The 18,681-nt window shown below is 46.5% G+C and overlaps 1 protein-coding gene across 1 annotated transcript in view; it reads right to left on the reverse strand.

Annotated features, from left to right (window-relative positions):
- LOC116987847 (dedicator of cytokinesis protein 2-like) overlaps window positions 1-18,681 on the reverse strand; it is a 1,012,655-nt gene that overhangs the window by 701,964 nt on the left and 292,010 nt on the right. The window contains exon 20 of the mRNA XM_033044139.1: window positions 15,736-15,825. Coding sequence (XP_032900030.1) covers window positions 15,736-15,825 — 90 coding nt within the window. The remainder of the gene's footprint in view (window positions 1-15,735; window positions 15,826-18,681) is intronic.

An 18,681-nucleotide genomic window follows, 5' to 3' on the forward strand; every position in this document is an offset into this window, starting at 1 on the left:
AATTCTTAAGGGGTTGGACAGGCTAGATGCAGGAAGATTGCTCCCGATGTTGGGGAAGTCCAGGACAAGGGGCCACAGCTTAAGGATAAGGGGGAAATCCTTTAAAACCGAGATGAGAAGAACTTTTTTCACACAGAGAGTGGTGAATCTCTGGAACTCTCTGCCACAGAGGGTAGTCGAGGCCAGTTCATTGGCTATATTTAAGAGGGAGTTAGATGTGGCCCTTGTGGCTAAGGGGATCAGAGGGTATGGAGAGAAGGCTGGTACGGGATACTGAGTTGGATGATCAGCCATGATCATATTGAATGGCGGTGCAGGCTCGAAGGGCCGAATGGCCTACTCCTGCACCTAATTTCTATGTTTCTATGTAACATGTTTCCTGCCTCTAGTGTGTCCAAGCCCTTAACAATCTTATATGTTTCACTCAGACAGGTACATGGATTGATCAAGTTTAGATGGATACGGGCCAAACGCACGCATTGGGACTAGTGTAGATGGGACATGTTGGCCGGTATGGGCAAGTGGGGCCGAAGGGCCTGTTTCCATGCTGTGATACTCTATGGCCTTATGACTATATTTCCACAGTTGAGGATCTGAGGGCATAGGTTTAAGGCGAAGGGGGGGGAAGATTTAATTGGGACCTGAGTGGGCAACATTTGTTTTTACACAAAGTGTGGTAGGTATATGGAACCAATTCATGTTTTCCTGAGATGTTGCCTGACTCGCTGAGTTACTCCAGCACTTCGGCGGGATATTTGACTCAGCACTGCCGTGGTAAAAGCTAGCTTCTTTCAGCTTCGGACGATAGCTAAAATAAAACAATTCCTCCAGTTTGATGACCTTGAAAAGATCATCCACACATTCATCTCCTCCCGCCTAGATTACTGCAACTCCCTTTACACTGGCATCAGTCAATCTTCCCTGTCCCGCCTGCAACTGGTCCAAAACGCCGCAGCGAGACTCCTGACGGGCACCCGAAAAAGGAACCACATCACCCCGATCCTGGCCTCTCTCCACTGGCTCCATGTGCGGTTCCATATACATTTCAAGACCCTCCTCTATGTTTACAAAGCCCTCAATGGGCTTGGCCCCTCCTACATCAAAAGTCTGCTCACCCACCACTCCACCTCCAGGTCCCTCAGATCGGCCGACTTGGGGCTGCTGAATATCCCGCGGTCTAGGCATAAGCTCAGGGGCGACCGCGCCTTTGCGGTTGCAGCTCCTAGACTGTGGAACAGCATCTCCATTCCCATCAGAACTGCCCCCTCCATCGACTCCTTTAAGTCAAGACTAAAAACGTATCTTTACTCCCAAACCTTTCCTGACGTCCACTGAGCGAGGGCTACATGTATATATGTATGTAGTTTGTTTGTTTATATTATTCTTATAACAAATGTAAAGCACTTTGGCCAACGAGAGTTGTTTTTTAAATGTGCTATATAAATAAATGGGACTTGACTTGACTTGACTTGACTTGACTTGACTTGACTTGACTATGTGTCTTTCAAAGATTCACAACTGGTGGATTTGATAACCATTCAGGATCCTTGGAATGCACAATACAGACAAACATCAAGATAGCAAAGACTATCTGAAGTTAGAGAAGTCAATGTTCATACTTTCTGTCCTGGGCCTCCTCCATTGTCAGTGAGGCCCAGCACCTTCGAGGAACAGCACCTCATATTTTGTTTGGGTAGCTTACAGCCCAGCGGTATGAACATTGACTTCTCTAACTTCAGGTAGCCCTTGCTTTCCCTCTTTCTCCATCCGTCCCCATTCCCAGTTCTCCCGCCACTCTTAGTCTCCGACTACATTCTATCTCTGTCCAGCCCACTCCCCTGACATCAGTCTGAAGAAGGGTCTTGACCCAAAACATCGCCCATTCCTTCTCGCCAGAGATGCTGCCTCTCCCGCTGAGATACTCCAGCCTTTTGTGTCAACCTACAAACCTATACGTCTTTGGAGTGTGGGAGGAAATTGGAGCACCCAGAGAAAACCCAAACAGTCACAAGAAGAACGTGCAAACTCTGTACAGACAGCACCAGTAGTGAGGATCGGGTCATTGCAACTCTACCGCTGCAGCCTAATTCGTCTAGTTTATTTTATTGTCACGTGTACCGAAGTACAGTGAAACACTTTTTTGTTGCGTGCTATCCAGTTAGCGAAAACACTATACATGATTACAGTCAAACCATCCACGGTGTACAGACACATGATAAAGAGAATAACGTTTAGTGCAAGATATTAGTCAGCGGAAAGACAATACATCGTTACAAGTGTTTTGATATATGATACGGGAATCGGCAAGGTAAAGCCAGTAAAGTCCAATCAAAGATAGTCCAAGGGTCACCAATGAGGTAGATAGTAGTTCAGCACTGCTCTCTGGTTGTGGTAGGATGGTTCAGTTGCCTGATAACATCTGGGAAGAAACTGTCCCTGAATCTGGAGGTGTGCATTTTCACACTTCTGTGATGCCCACTGTACATCATAATACCCCAATCTTTGTATTCAATAATACCTTTGTTCCCACTGATAGGGTTGCCGACTTTCTCACTCCCAAATAAGGGACAGAAGGTCAAAAATAAGGTACAAATTCCCGACGGCAATTCGTTGACCGACTCAGCCGTGGCTGGGTGAATGATGAGTTGGTCTAGGTGCCGGACTGCACACAAAGCCTAGCCGGTGACCAGCTGAGGAGTTTTGGCCCGGGCCGCGCGACGTCGCACACAAAGTCCGGCGCCCCATCCAACTGGTGAACCGATGATCGGCCATGAGAAGGTGGGCTGGTGGTGTCGGTGGTAAGTTAAGGGCCTATCCCACTTGGGCATCATTTGTGCATCACGCAGGTGGCGCGCGAGGATTTAGAGAATCCGAAAATCCTGGGGCGCCGCGCACTACCGCGCATCACTGCATACGCCACCACACCGCACCACACGCCAAGCGCGCATCATGCACGCCATGCGCACGTCACGACGCACGTGTCTTAAATGAGGCGCAAATTACGCTCAAGTGGGACAGGCCCTTAACGGTCTGAAGGTCGGACAGCTGGCCGGGCTGCCGACCGATGGGGCCACGGGCGAGGCGCAGCTGCTGCTGCTGCTGCTGCACTCCATGGGCTGCACTACGTCGGGACGAGTGAGGCGGGGCCGGACGCGGTGCTCCGACCCGACAGTCCCCTCGACTCGATTAGTGGCAGTCAAATACGGGACAAGGGCGGTCCCGTACGGATCAAACCAATTTAGCCCAATATACGGGATGTCCCGGCTGATTAGGACAGTTGGCAACCCTAATCACCAGACTAATCTCTTGAGATGGGTTGTTGTCTTAAAGGACAGTCAAGAGTCAAGAGTGTTTTATTGTCATATGTCCCAGTCAGAATAATGAAATTCTTACCTGGACAGGCTAGGGCTTTGAAGAATGAGAAAGGACTGGATTGAAACATATTTAAACCTGAGGGATTGTGCAGAGAGGATATTTTCTCTTGTGAGGGAATCTAAAAGTACGATTTCACTGTTTTAAATGTAGGGATCACCGGCTTACCTTCTGGACAATGGATCGAATAAGCTTATAAACGGATCGATGATAAATTTCACACTGAGAGATATGAATCTGTGGAATTCTCTGCCTCAGAGGGCGGTGGAGGCCGGTTCGCTGGATACTTTCAAGAGAGAGCTAGATAGGGCTCTTGAAGATAGCGGAGTCAGGGGATATGGGGAGAAGGCAGGTACAGGATACTGATTGGGGATGATCAGCCATGATCACATTGAATGGCGGTGCTGGCTCGAAGGGATGAATGGCCGACTCCTGCACTGATTGTCTATTGTCTATTGACTGGACTTATATTCACTGGAATTTAGAAGGATGAGAGGTTATCTTATAGAAACATTTACAATTCTTAAGGGATTGGACAGGCCAGATGCAGGAAAAATGTTCCTGATGTTGGGGGAGTCCAGAACCAGGGATTACAGTTTAAGAATATGGGGTAGGCCATTTAGGACTGAGATGAGGAAAAACCTTTTCACCCAGAGAGTTGTGAATCTGTGGAATTCTCTGCCACAGATGTCAGTGGAGGCCAAATAACTGGATGTTTTCAAGAGAGAGTTAGATTTAGCTCTTGGGGCTAACGGAATCAAGAGATATGGGGAGAAAGCAGGAACGGTGTACTAATTTTGGATGATCAGCCATGATCATTCATATTGAATGACCAAATGGCCTACTCCTGCACCTATTTTCTATGTTTCTATTTTAGATACACAGCATGGAAACAGGCCCTTCAGCCCACCGAGTCCACATTGTCCATTGATCAATTGTTCATACTAGTTCTATGTTTTCCCACTTCTGTATCCACAATCTACACTCTAGGTGTAGGAAAGAACTGCAGATGCTGGTTAAAATCAAAGATAGCCACAAAAAGCTGGAGTAACTCAGCGGGACAGGCAGCATCTCTGGAGAGAAGGAATGGGTGACGTTTCGGGTCGAGACCCTTCTTCAGACATGCCCTAGGGGCACTACACTCTAGGGGGCAATTTCACAGAGGGCCAATTAACCTCCAAACCCGCACGTCTTTGGGATATGGGAAGAAAGTGGAATACCCTGCGGAAACCCAATGCAATCTCAGGGAGAACGGGCAAACTCCACGCAATGAGAGCACCCGAGGAGGTCAGGATCGAACCCAGATCTCTGGCTCTGTGAGGCATCGGCATTATCAGTTGCCCCACTATGCTGCCATGATCACATTGAATGGCGGTGCTGGCTCGAAGGGCCAAATGGCCTACTCCTGCACCTATTGTCTATTGTCTATTGTCTAAAGATGAATTATTTTTAACTTCTTCATTTTAATTTTAAAGAGAGAGATGAATCTTTGAAACTCTTTTCCTCAGAGAACAGTGGGAGCCGATTCTCCTAACAACTTTAAGGCAGAGTTAAATTAAATGAACAAACTGTGGTATTCAATTAAATAAAAGGACTATAGAAAGTCAGCACAATGATTTGTCTTCTGTAACAGTAAGACTCCAGGATCCGATACACTTAGCAATACACTTTAAGACGTTTGCCTTCCATCACAGTGAGGAGGTGCCTGGTAGACTCACTGTTGTGGATGTTAAACTGTGTTAAGTGTGTGTTCTGTTATTTTATTCTATGTTATGACTGCAAGGCACGAAATTTCATTCAGACTGAAGAGTGAATGACAATAAAGATACTTGACTTGACTTGATTTGATTCCAGCCATCAATTAATGACTAAAAGCATCGAAAGGCCTGGAGAGTGTAAATGTGGGGAGGATGGTTCCACTAGTGGGAGAGTCTAGGATCAGAGGGCACAGCCTCAAAATAAAAGGACATACCTTTAGACAGGAGATGAGGAGGAATTTCTTTTAAAAAAGGACGGTGAATCTGTGGAGGCCAAGTCAATGGATAGAAACATAGAAACATAGATATTTTTAAGGTGGAGATTGACAGATTCTTCATTAGTACGGGTGTCAGGGGCTATGGGGAGAAGGCAGGGGAATGGAAAGATAGATCAGTCATGATTGAATGGTGGAGTAGACTCGATGGACCGAATGGCCTAATTCAGCTTCTATGACATGAACTCTTAAGGTGTTACCTGAGGGTTGTGAGTTTGTGAAATTATTTTTCAATCGTAGTCATACGTTGCAGAAACATCAGCCCAACTCGTCCATACTGATTCAGATGGCCCATCTAGGACTAATCTTTCAATTAGTCCCATTTGCCTGCATTTGGTCAATAGACAATAGACAATAATCCAAATTCCTCGAAACCGTTTCGCTCCATGTACCTGTCTGAGTATCTTTTAAATGCTGCGATAGTACCTAGCTCAACTACCTCCTCTGGCAGACAAAAGTGCTGGAGAAACTCAGCGGGTGCAGCAGCATCTGTGGAGTGAAGGAAATAGGCAACGTTTCGGGCCAAACCCCTTCTCAGACCTCCTCTGGCAGCTCGTTCCATACACCCAGCACCCTCTGAGTGAAAAGAGTTGCCCGCCAGCTTCCAGTCACAGTCATAAAGCATGGAAACAGGTCCTTCGGCCCATCTTTCCCTACACCGACCAACATGCCGCATCTATACTAGTCCCACCTGCCTGCGTTTGGCCCATATCCCTCCACACCTGTCCTATCCATGTAGCTGTCCAAATGTCTCTTAAACATTGCGATGGTACCTGCCTCAACTACCTCCTCTGTTCTATGATCTATGTAAGTACAAATTGAAACCAATTCAGACTCCAATGGAGGCCAAGACAAGTGTTCAGCAAACTCCCAGCAGATCCCAGTCATTTGCTCTTTCCACGACTGGTATAAAACATCCACTATCGTCAAATAAATGTTTAAATCGGCATCAAATATAAAAAGCAAGCACACTATCTTCGAATGAATTCTGCTGAGTAACACCAGATGGTTTGAAACTAGTCCGGGGGTATCCCTTAATTTAAGTTACCATAGCAACCCAGGAGCTAAATATAACAAATAAAATATCCGATGTCCCATTGTCCCTCTGCTGTCAGAGATGAGAAAAAAATCACAGCTTAAATCCTCTTTGATGATTGAAATGGAGGATTTCTGTAAATCTGTGGTGAAACGCACTTTCATTTTTTTTTTGGCTTGCCTTGTTGCCCTGGATATGTTAAATCCCTTAACTCTGATTCCCCCCCCCCCCCATCCCCCCCATTGGATCTGTGTTTCCAAAGCATGGTTTCGTGTGCAGCCTCTGATTGTGAGGCTCAGCACCACTTCACCTTGAAGTCAAATGTGGACCCTTGCAGAGGGGAATAACTCAGTCTCCAATTACAGCAGAATTACAGTCCTGGGATGGCAGGACTTTCATATGAAGAAAGACTGTATAGACTCGGCTTGTACTCGCTAGAATTTAGAAGATTGAGGGGGGATCTTATAGAAACTTACAAAATTCTTAAGGGGTTGGACAGGCTAGATGCAGGAAGTTTGTTCCCGATGTTGGGAAAGTCCAGAACAAGGGGTCACAGTTTAAGGATAAGGGGGAAATCTTTTAGGACCGAGATGAGAAAAACATTTTTCACACAGAGAGTGGTGAATCTGTGGAATTCTCTGCCACGGAAGGTAGTTGAGGCCAGTTCATTGGCTATATTTAAGAAGGAGTTAGATGTGGCCCTTGTGGCTAAAGTGATCAGGGGGTATGGAGAGAAGGCAGGTACAGGATACTGAGTTGGATGATCAGCCATGATCATATTGAATGGCCGTGCAGGCTCGAAGGGTCAAATGGCCTACTCCTGCACCTATTTTCTATGTTTCTATGTTTCTATGTTTCATTTATATATAGAAACATAGAACTGCAAATGCTGGCTGGAGTGCTGGAGTACCTCAGCAGATCAGTCAGAGTCTCTGGAGTCTGACAAAGGGCCACGATCTGAAATGTCACCTCACAGAGTCGCTCAACGTGGAAACAGGCCCTTCGGCCCAACTTGCCTACGCCGACATCTACACTAGTCCCACCTGGGCCATATTCCTCCAAACCTGTCCTATCCACGTACCTGTCAACATGTTTCTTGGATGTGTGATAGTGCCTGCCTCAACTGTCTCCTCTGACAGCACGTTCCATACACCCACAACCCTCTGTGTTAAATATTTCCTCACAGGTTCTTATTAAATCTCTCCACCGTTATATAAAGGTTATAGGGAGTTGTGGACGCAGCCCGGACCATCACGCAAACCAACCTTCCTTCCATTGACTCCATCTATACTTCACGCTGCCTCGGCAAGGCCAGCAGCATCATCAAGGGCCAGTCTCACCCTCTTCTCCCCTCTCCCATCAGGCAAGAGGTACAGAAGTGTGAAAACGCACACCTCCAGATTCAGGGACAGAATATTCCCAGCTGTTATCAGGCAACTGAATCATCCTATGACCAACTAGTGAGCAGTCCTGACCTCCCATCTACCTCACTGGAAACCCTCAAACTATCTTTCATCACTTTACCTTGACTAAATGTTATACCCATTATCCTGTATCTGCGTACTGTGGATGGCTTCATTGCAATCATGTATACTTTTTTCGCTGACTGGACAGTACACAGCAACAGGGCAGCACAGTAGTGCAGCGGTAGAGGTTCTGCCTTACAGCACCAGAGACCTGGGTTCAATTCTAGCGTGCTGTCTGTGTGGAGTTTGCACGTTCTCCCTTTGACCACATGGGTTTCCTCCAGGTGCTCTGGTTTTCTCCCACATTGCAAAGATGCACAGGTTTGACAATAGACAATAGACAATAGACAATAGGTGCAGGAGTAGGCCATGCGGCCCTTCGAGCCAGCACCGCCATTCAATGTGATCGTGGCTGATCATCCACAATCAGTACCCCGTTCCTGCCTTCTCCCCATATCCCCTGACTCCACTATCTTTAAGACCCCTATCTAGCTCTCTCTTGAAAGCATCTAGAGAACCGGCCTCCACCGCCCTCTGAGGCAGAGAATTCCACAGACTCACCACTCTCTGTGAGAAAAAGTGTTACCTCGTCTCCGTTCTAAATGGCTTCCTCCTTATTCTTAAACTGTGGCCCCTGGTTCTGGACTCCCCCAACATCGGGAACATGTTTCCTGCCTCTAGTGTGTCCAAGCCCTTAACAATCTTCATTTGTCGACAAATTGCTTGGAAAATTAGTGATTTTCTTTAGTATGTGGGATAGTGTTAGTGTATGCTAGCTCGTTGGTCGGCGCAGACTAGGTGGGCCGAAGGGCCTGTTTCCATGCTGTATCTCTGAACTGAACTAAACTAAACTAGTGTATAATTTGATTGGTAGTCGGCATGGACTTGGTGGGCTGAAGGGCCTGTTTCTAAACTAGACTAAACTAACTTGTCTGGAAAGTAACAGCTAAACTAACCTAGTGTGGGGGTGATCACTGGTCGGGGCAGGCTCAGTGGGCCGAAGGGCCTGTATCCAAGCTGTATCTCTAAACTAAATTAAGAAAGCTTTTCACTGTACCTCAGAACACGCGACAATATTAAACTAACCTGAACTGAAGCACCAAAGAGAAAACATAGAATGTTTACGAGGATGTTGCCAGGACTAGAGGGTGTGAGCTATAGGGAGAGGTTGAGTAGGCCGGTTCGCCAATCCTTGGAGCGCAGGAGGATGAGGGGTGATCTGATAGAGGTGTACAAAATCATGAGAGGAATAGATCGGGTAGATGCACAGAGTCTCTTGCCCAGAGTAGGTGAATCGAGGACCAGAGAACATAGGTTGAAGATGAGGGGGAAAAGATTTAATAGGAATCTGAGGGGTAAATTTATCATACAAAGGGGATCGAGCTGCCAGAGAAGGTGGTTGAGGCAGGGACTATCCCATTGTTTAAAAAACAGTTGGACAGGTACATGGATAGGACAGGTTTGGAGGGATATGGACCAAACGCGGGCAGGTGGGACTGGTGTAGCTGGGGAATGTTGGCCGGTGTGGGCAAGTTGGGCCAAAGGGCCTGTTTCCACGCTGTGTCTACGACTATATAGAATGCTAAACAACTCCCAATCAGAGCGTAACGAAGTGGCCCGAGATCAATTTTGCAAATTAAACACTTCACTGGGGTGATATTCCCTCTCCTGGCATGAAACAACATCACGTGTCAAAGAATAAGCAATGTTCCTGGAAGTCGCAGTCCTTACAGACAAAACTAACGCTGGGCTTGTTTAGATTGTCACCTGCTAGATATCAAGGGAGTAAACTTGGTAATCCTAAACTTTCAGGCCTCAGTTCCTCTGACAAGCGGCTACATAAACAGCACAATTTCCACTGTGTTTAAATTGGATTTGACTCCCTCCAGGTATTTTCAATTAGCATGTTAAGGAAAGATAAATAGCTGTAGTATGATTAATGAGCTTGTTCCGTCACCACGGGTCTGCAATGTAAATAAGCTGATCTTTGGTTCTCCATCCATAATCCTGGGTTAATACTTTTGTAATATAACGAGTAGTATCCAGGGCACATGACGGGGCAGGTCAGCGCAAAGCCCCCGCTGAGGGGTTTAACCCCTTCTGTGCCACCCGGCCTCGGTCGGCAAAGCCAGCAGCAGAATCAAGGACCAGTCTCACCCCGGCCACTCCCTCTTCTTTCCTCTCCCATCGGGGAAAAAGGTACAGAAGTGTGAAAACGCACACCTCCAGATTGGGGGCATTGTTGGCCTGTGTGGGCGCGTTGGGCTGATGGGCCTGTTTCCACACTGTATCACTCTGACTATGAAAAGGAGACCAATTAGGTATGCCATCTTAATGTCTTATTATTATTAATGTTTAGTGTTTTCTGAGTCATTCGTAACGGTCACTGTATGTCATGTTGTTACTTGTGGGCGGAGCACCAAGGCAAATTCCTTGTATGTGAATACTTGGCCAATAAACTTACATACTTACTTACTTACATCCTATCCTTGGGCAACACTGTGCCCCACCCTCATCGCTGTTCCAACGCACAGCAAAGCAGGAGGCAGACGCAGAGTTGTGAACTCAGCCCGGTTCATCACGGACCCCCCCAGCCCACCATCGAAAACATGACGGGGTCATCATTCACCCATCCGGGCCGTCCCCATTATAGTACGCAGCCCAGACCATCACACAAACCAACCTCCCTTCCATTGGTTCCATCTACACCTCACGCTGCCTTGGCAAGGCCAGCAGCATCATCAAGGACCAGTCTCACCCCGGCCACTCCCTCTTCTCCCCTCTCCCATCAGGCAAGAGGTACAGGTGTGAAAACGAACACCTCCAGATTCCGGGACAGTTTCTTCCCAGCTGTTATCAGGCAACTGAACCATCCTACCACAACCAGAGAACTACTATCTACTTCTTTGTTGACCCTCGGACTATTTTTGATCGGACGTTGCTGGCTTTGCCTTGCACTAAGCGTTGTACCCTTATCATGTATCTGTACACTGTGAATGGATCGATTGTAATCATGTAATGTCTTTCCGCTGACTGTTTAGCACGCAACAAAAGCTTTTCACTGTGACAATAAACAATAAACTAAACTGCTTAATTATGCAGGCGAGGTATTAATGCTTATCGAGTCATATAGCATAGAACAATGCAAGAAAAGGCCCTTCGGCCCACCAAGTCTGTGCCAAACATACTGTCAAGACCATCACTTATCTACCTGCAAATCCTTCCATTCCCTGCATATCTTGCACAAAATATGATTCCATTTATCCAGTATCTGCACACTGCAAAAGCTTTTCACTGTACCTCGATAATCAAACCTCTACTCCAAATGCAGCCTCACCAATGACTTGTACAATGTTTAGTTTAGTTTAGTTGAGAGATACAGCGCGGAAACAGGCCCTTCGGCCCATCAAGTCTACACCGACCAGTGATCCCGGCATACTTACACTACCCCGCACACACGCTGGGGACAATTTACATTTACATTTACATTTACACCAAGCCGATTAACCTACAAACCTGTACCTCTTTGGAGTGTGGGAGGAAACCGAATATCTCAGAGAAAACCCACGCAGCTCACGGGGAGAGAACGTACAAGCTTCGCACAGACAGCGCCCGTAGTCAGGATCGAACCCAGATCCCTGGCGCTGTAAAGCAGTAGTTCTACAGCTGCGCCACCGTGCCGTCCACATGTCACCTTAAGAATTGTGGACGCAGCCCAGACCATCACACAAACCAACCTCCCTTCCATTGACTCCATCTACACCTCACGCTGCCTCGGCAAGGCCAGCAGCATCATCAAGGACCAGTCGCACCCCGGCCACTCCCTCTTCTCCCCTCTCCCATCAGGCTAGAGATACAGAAGTGTGAAAACGCACACCTCCATGTCTCCATTGTAAAGCAATGTCCTTTTATACAGATTCTGAGAGAAACAACGAACGATAGATGCTGGTTTACAAAAAAAAAAACACAAAGTACTGGAGTAACTCAGCATGTCAGGAAGCATCGCTGGAGAGCATGTCAGAAGAAGGATTCCAACTCGAAACGTCACCTCTCCATGTTCTCCAGAGATGTTACCTGACCCGCTAAGAACATTTTCTTCTTCCCGTCCCCCCCCCCCAACCCCACATCAGTCTGGGGAAGGGTCTCAAACCGAAACGTCACCTATTCCTTCGCTCCATAGATGCTGCCTCACCCACTGGGTTTCTCCAGCATTTTTGTCTACCTTCCATTTTTCCGCCATTTGGACAGTGTCAGTTTTTCGGAGCCCCGCGCGATGTCGGGGCCAGCTCCGCACAACTCCATACGGCTCCGGCGATCGAAGTGGGACCGGCCTCGCAATGCCGTTCGGCTCAAGCCACCACGTTAGGTCGCGCTTGCCGCATGGAATCGCATGCTCGTGGGACATGCTCTGAACTCAGCGGGACAGGCAGCATCTCTGGAGAGAAGGAATGGGTGATGTTCCTGCTTGACCTGTAAAGTGTCTATCTTCGGTGTAAACCAGCATCTCCAGTTCCTTCCCACACTGTGACAAATCCAGAAGGTTTCGCTCATTCCAACCCCCTTCCACTTGAGCCAGTTTTGAAAAGTGAAGCCAAATTGAAAATGACTAGACTATAATTTTGTTGTTCGACTTCCAATCTCTTACTGAAGCGATGTCATTTTATCTGAACTAACCCATCTCCGAGCATTTACCATTTCCAATCGCAGCTCCTCCTGGAGTGGACGACACAGAAGCTGTAACATCCATAGGTTTGAAGTGAAGGGGAAAAGATTTAATAGGAATCTGAGGGGTGGCTTTTTCTCACAAAGGGTGGTGGGTGCATGGAATGAGTTGCCAGAGGAGGTAGTTGAGGCTGGCACTATCCCAACGTTTTGGAGGGATTTGGACCAAATGCAGGCAGGTGCGACTAGTGTAGCTGGGGCTTTGTTGGCCAGTGTGGGCAAGTTGGGCTGAAGGGCTTGTTTCCACACTGTATCACTCTATGACTCTATGAAAAGGAGTTTGATTTCGAGTTCAAGTTCGCGTTTATTGTCACAACCAATGAATACAGTGAAATTTGAGTTACCGTAAAGCCATACTAAGTGAAATGCAACAACACACACAGCCACATAAAATAAAATTTAACATAATCATCCACCACAGTAGAATCCACATTCCTCACTGTGATGGAAGGCAACAAAGTTCAATTAGCTTCCTCCTTTGTTCCCCGTCACGTTTCGGGGCCATTGATCCCTCCGCAGTTCACCGCTGCCGACGGACGGTCTGTTGTTCAAGCCCTCGCGTCGGGATGATGGACACTCCGGCGTCGGGATGGATCGGAACACTCCGTGGCATGGAGCTCCCGCGTCGGCCTCTTTTTACCGGAGACCGTGGCTTCATGGTGTTAATGTCCACAGGCCCCACTGGCCAATTAGGAGACTGATTAGGTATGCCATCTCAATAGACAAGAGACAATAGACAATAGACAATAGACAATAGACAACAGGTGCAGGAGTAGGCCATTTGGCCCTTCGCGCCAGCACCGCCATTCAATGTGATCATGGCTGATCATCCCCAATCAGTACCTCCGTTCCTGCCTTCTCCCCATATCCCCTGACTCCGCTATTTTTAAGAGCCCTATCTAGCTTTCTCTTGAAAGCATCCAGAGAACCTGCCTCCACCGCCCTCTGAGGCAGAGAATTTCACAGACTCACAACTCTCCGTGAGAAAAAGTATTTCCTCGTCTCCGTTCTAAATGGCTTACGACTTATTCTTAAACTGTGGCCCCTGGTTCTGGACACCCCCAACATCGGGAACATGTTTCCTGCCTCTAGCGTTTCCAAGCCCTTAACATCTCATTGAAACATATAAGATTGTTAAGGGTTTGGACACGCTAGAGGCAGGAAACATGTTCCCGATGTTGGGGGCCACAGTTTAAGAATAAGGAGTAAGCCATTTTGAACGGAGATGAGGAAACACTTTTTCACACAGAGGGTGGTGAGTCTGAGGAATTCTCTGCCTCAGAGGGCGGTGGAGGCAGGTTCTCTGGATGCTTTCAAGAGAGAGCTAGATAGGGCTCTTAAATATAGTGGAGTCAGGGGATATGGGGAGAAGGCAGGAACGGGGTACTGATTGTGGATGATCAGCCATGATCACATTGAATGGCGGTGCTGGCCCGAAGGGCCGAATGGCCTACTCCTGCACCTATTGTCTATTGTCTATTGTCTATTGTCTCCACACTGTGGACGGCTCGATTGTAATCGCGTTCAGTCTTTCCTCTGACTGGTTAGCACGCAACAAAAGCTTTTCACTGCACCTCTGTACACGTGACAATAAACTAAACTAAATGGCAAAAACCATCGGGCTGGAGATATGGAAAACCTGAAGTCCCACAACATCCAGATTCAGTAACAGCTACTTTTTGACAATTATCAGGTTTTTGAACTGATCTGCACAGCCCACAAGTGTGAGGTTATAGAGTCATAGAGTGATACAGTGTGGAAATAAGTCCATCGGCCCAACTTGCCCACAACCGGCCAACATGCCCCATCTACACCAGTCCCACCTGCCTGCGTTTGGTCCATATCCCTCCAAACCTGTCCTATCCATGTACCTGTCCAAATGTTTCTTAAACCTTGCAATAGTCCCAGCCTCAACCACCTCCTCTGGCATATCGTTTCATACACCTTTGTGTGAAAACGTTACCCCTCGTGTTCCTATTAAACCATACCCCCCACACCTTAAATTCTAATCTCAGAACGTTCTAGAGTCACTAATGGACAGGGACAGGTCAAGGCTTCCCTGAAGGTACGTTAATAAACTAGAGGGATTTTTATGGCAATCCGTTCGTTCCAAAAGTGATGCAGAATTTTATTCCAAATGCATTTTGTGCACGTTTAATTTATCTGAGAAGCAAGGTCATTCATTTCTGTAAAAATCGACACAAAAAGTTGGAGTAACTCAGCGGATAAGGCAGCGTCTTTGGAGAAAATGGACAGCTGACGTTTCGGCTCTGGCCCCTTCTTCTGACTGCATCTATGCGAAAATCCACATAACATAGAACGTAATTTGCACTTAAAATTCTGTGCCCTTTGCTGTTGGCTGTCAAGTGTAAAATTCTGGGCCCTTTGGGCAAAAACCATCAGCAAAAGCAAGGATGAACTCTGCCCAGTAGACAATAGGTGCAGGAGTAGGCCATGCGGCCCTTCGAGCCAGCACCGCCATTCAATGTGATCATGGCTGATCAGCCACAATCAGTACCCCGTTCCTGCCTTCCCCCCATAATCCCCTGACTCCACTATTTTTAAGAGCCCTATCTAGCTCTCTCTTGAAAGCATCCAGAAAACCGGCCTCCACCGCCCTCTGAGGCAGAGAATTCCACACTCACAACTCTCTGTGAGAAAAAGTGTTTCCTCGTCTCCGTTCTAAATGGCTTACTCCTTATTCTTAAACTGTGGCCCCTGGTTCTGGACTCCCCCAACATCGGGAACATGTTTCCTGCCTCTAGCGTGTCCAAGCCCTTAACAATCTTATATGTTTCAATGAGATCTCCTCTCATCTCAAAGCCTAAACTAAATTAATTTAGTTGACTTCAGAGATACAGCGCGGAAACAGGCCCTTCGGCCCACCGGGTCCGCACCGACCAGCGATCCCCGCACGCTAACACTGTCCAACACACGCTAGGGACAATTTACAATTTTTATCGGAGCTGTACAGACTCTGTACAGACAGCACCTGTAGTCGGGATCGAACCCGGACGCTGTAAGTGTTGTAAGGCAGCAACTCTACCGTAGCGCCACCGTGACGGAAAACGTAGACAGGCAATGAAGAAGGGACTCTGGGGTCTTACCAGGGCATCAAACACCAGCTTGTCGTATGTATTGTTGTCCGAAAATTCCATCATAATACTGAACAGAGCGTCCAGCGTATCCTGCAAGAACTGGGGAAAAAAGGGAGACATTAGGTCAGAGGGAAGCTTGTTACTGTACTATAGACTCTAGAGGTACAGCGTGGAAACAGGCCCTTCAGCCCACCGATCCCGCGCCGACCAACGATAACCCCGTACACTAACACTATCTTACACACTAAGGACAATCAACCTGTACATCTTTGGAGGAAATTATTGTCTTTGGTCCCAAAAAAACTCAACTCGACTCAATTGCACTGAAAACCACAGACAAAGCCAGAAATCTTGGTGTAGTTATGGACTCGGATTTGAATTTTAACAGCCATATAAAGACCATTACCAGATCTGCCTATTACCATCTAAAAAATATTGCAAGAATCAAGGGATTTCTGTCCAAAGAAGACACTGAAAAACTTGCTCATGCATATATTTTTAGTAGGTTAGATTATTGTAATGGCATCTTTACAGGTCTCAATAAAAAATCAATTAAACAACTGCAGCTTATCCAAAATGCCGCTGCCAGAGTCTTGACCAACACCAAGAAAATGGACCACATTACACCTGTCCTTAAATCTTTGCACTGGCTCCCTGTGTGTAAGAGGATAGATTTTAAAATTCTGTTACTGACCTACAAGGCACTGAATGGTCTAGGTCCAAAATACATCTCTGACCTACTTGTTGTATATGAGGCGCCTAGACTACTCAGGTCTTCAGGGACAGGTTTACTCTGTGTTCCCAGGGTCAGAACTAAAAAGGCTGAAGCAGCATTGGGTTTTTATGCTCCACACCTGTGGAACAAGCTCCCTGAACACCTGAGGTGTGCACAGACTGTAAGCGCATTTAAATCAGGCCTAAAAACACTGTTGTTTAGTATAGCTTGTCCATAACCCGACACGCAGGTAATCTTAACCGTCTAATTTTAACCCTTTTATGTGCTTTTTAAAATTGTTTTATTGTTTCATTGACGTTGTTTTATTATTCATACATTTGTCGTATTGCTTATTTTGCAATTTTTAATTATTGACTATTTTATTTTTTCTTTCCTGTAAAGCACCTTGAATTGCAGTTTGCACGAATGGTGCTATACAAATAAATTTGCCTTGCCTTGCCTTGTACTCGCTAGAATTTTGAAGATTGAGAGGGGATCATATAGAAACTTACAAAATTCTTAAGGGGTTGGACAGGCTAGATGCAGGAAGATTATTCCCAATGTTGGGGAAGTCCAGAACAAGTGGTCACAGTTTAAGGATAAGGGGAAAATCTTTTAGGACCGAGATGAGAAAAACATTTTTCACACAGAGAGTGGTGAATCTGTGGAATTCTCTGCCACAGAAGGTAGTTGAGCTATATTTAAGAGGGAGTTAGATGTGGCCCTTGTGGCTAAGGGGATCAGGGGGTATGGAGAGAAGGCAGGTACAGGATACTGATTGGGGATGATCAGCCATGATCATATTGAATGGCGGTGCAGGCTCGAAGGGCCGAATGGCCTACTCCTGCACCTATTTACTGTTTCTATGTGACTATAAGCTAAACTGAACTGAACTGGACTCTGAAGAAAGGTCCTGACCTGAAACATTGCCTGTACATTCCCTCCAAAGATGCTGCCTGACCCACTGAGTTACTCCAGCACCTTGTGTTTCATTCAAGATTCCAACATCTGCAGTTCCTTATGGCCCATTATAAATTCTTTGTGATAGCAATATTAATATCCATGCAGAGCCTCTCGCTGAGACAACCCAGAGGAAACATTGCCGTTTTATTTGAAGCGCTGAATTCATTCATTCCAGCTATGGAAACGGCTGTGACGAGATTCAGAAATGCCTCGTGCAATTTGTAACTTCCCTCAGCTTAATTACAATTCACTACTTACATAGCATAATCCAAAATGATACACCAGTAAATCATAACCTACAGTGTCTTGAGTTGCTATTAGACGTATCGTCTTAATAGGGCTTACAATTGTAATGCTGCTATCTGATTAATTTTGGAGGCATTAGCAGTGAACAGATTCAGACATTCTACATCGATAGACCAAAGACATTTGGTCTTAATGACTCACCTGTAGGCCTTCTATGCTTTTTCTTATCCTGCATCTAGTCTTTGCGGGATAATTATGGGCTGAAAAAAGCTGTGGTTCCTGACCATTAGTTGAGTTTTACCTCATCCAATACTCTGGACATGATCTAACAGGGTACTGATTTTGTACGATCAGCCATGATCATATTGAATGGCGGTGCTGGCTCAAAGGGGCAATAGACAATAAACAATAGGTGCAGGAGTAGGCCATTCGGCCCTTCGAGCCAGCACCGCCATTCAATGTGATCATGGCTGATCATCCCCAATCAGTACCCCGTTCCTGCCTTCTCCCCATATCCCCTGACTCCGCTATTTTTAAGAGCCCTATCTAGCTCTCTCTTGAAAGCATCCAGAGAACCGGCCTCCACCGCCCTCTGAGGCAGAGAATTCCACAGACTCACCACTCTCTGTGAGAAAAAGGTGTTTCCTCGTCACCGTTCTAAATGGCTTACTCCTTATTCTTAAACTGTGGCATGTGTGCATTCTTAAGGATGTGTCATACATTAGCCGATGCCCTAGACTACCTTCTTAAAATACAGACGTCTGTACACTGTATTCACATTTTATGCGGATCTAACGCTTTCACAGTCACTTTGATCTTCCAACAAGAACCTGCGTTGGTGTTGCAACAACGCTTTGACTGGGAAAAGCTGTCATTTGGTGACTCAGTTCATTAGAATCTTATGTCATCTCTTCCGCAGTCTTCTCTGAATCAACTTCAGGAAAGCACTCACAGTCACCCACCCCATCAATATTCCCTGGTATGTCTCTTGATGGAATTAAGTGTCTTACATGTCCACAAGACATCTCTTT

This window comes from Amblyraja radiata, chromosome 1 (assembly GCF_010909765.2).
Source record: "Amblyraja radiata isolate CabotCenter1 chromosome 1, sAmbRad1.1.pri, whole genome shotgun sequence".
Taxonomy (NCBI): Eukaryota; Metazoa; Chordata; class Chondrichthyes; order Rajiformes; family Rajidae; genus Amblyraja; species Amblyraja radiata.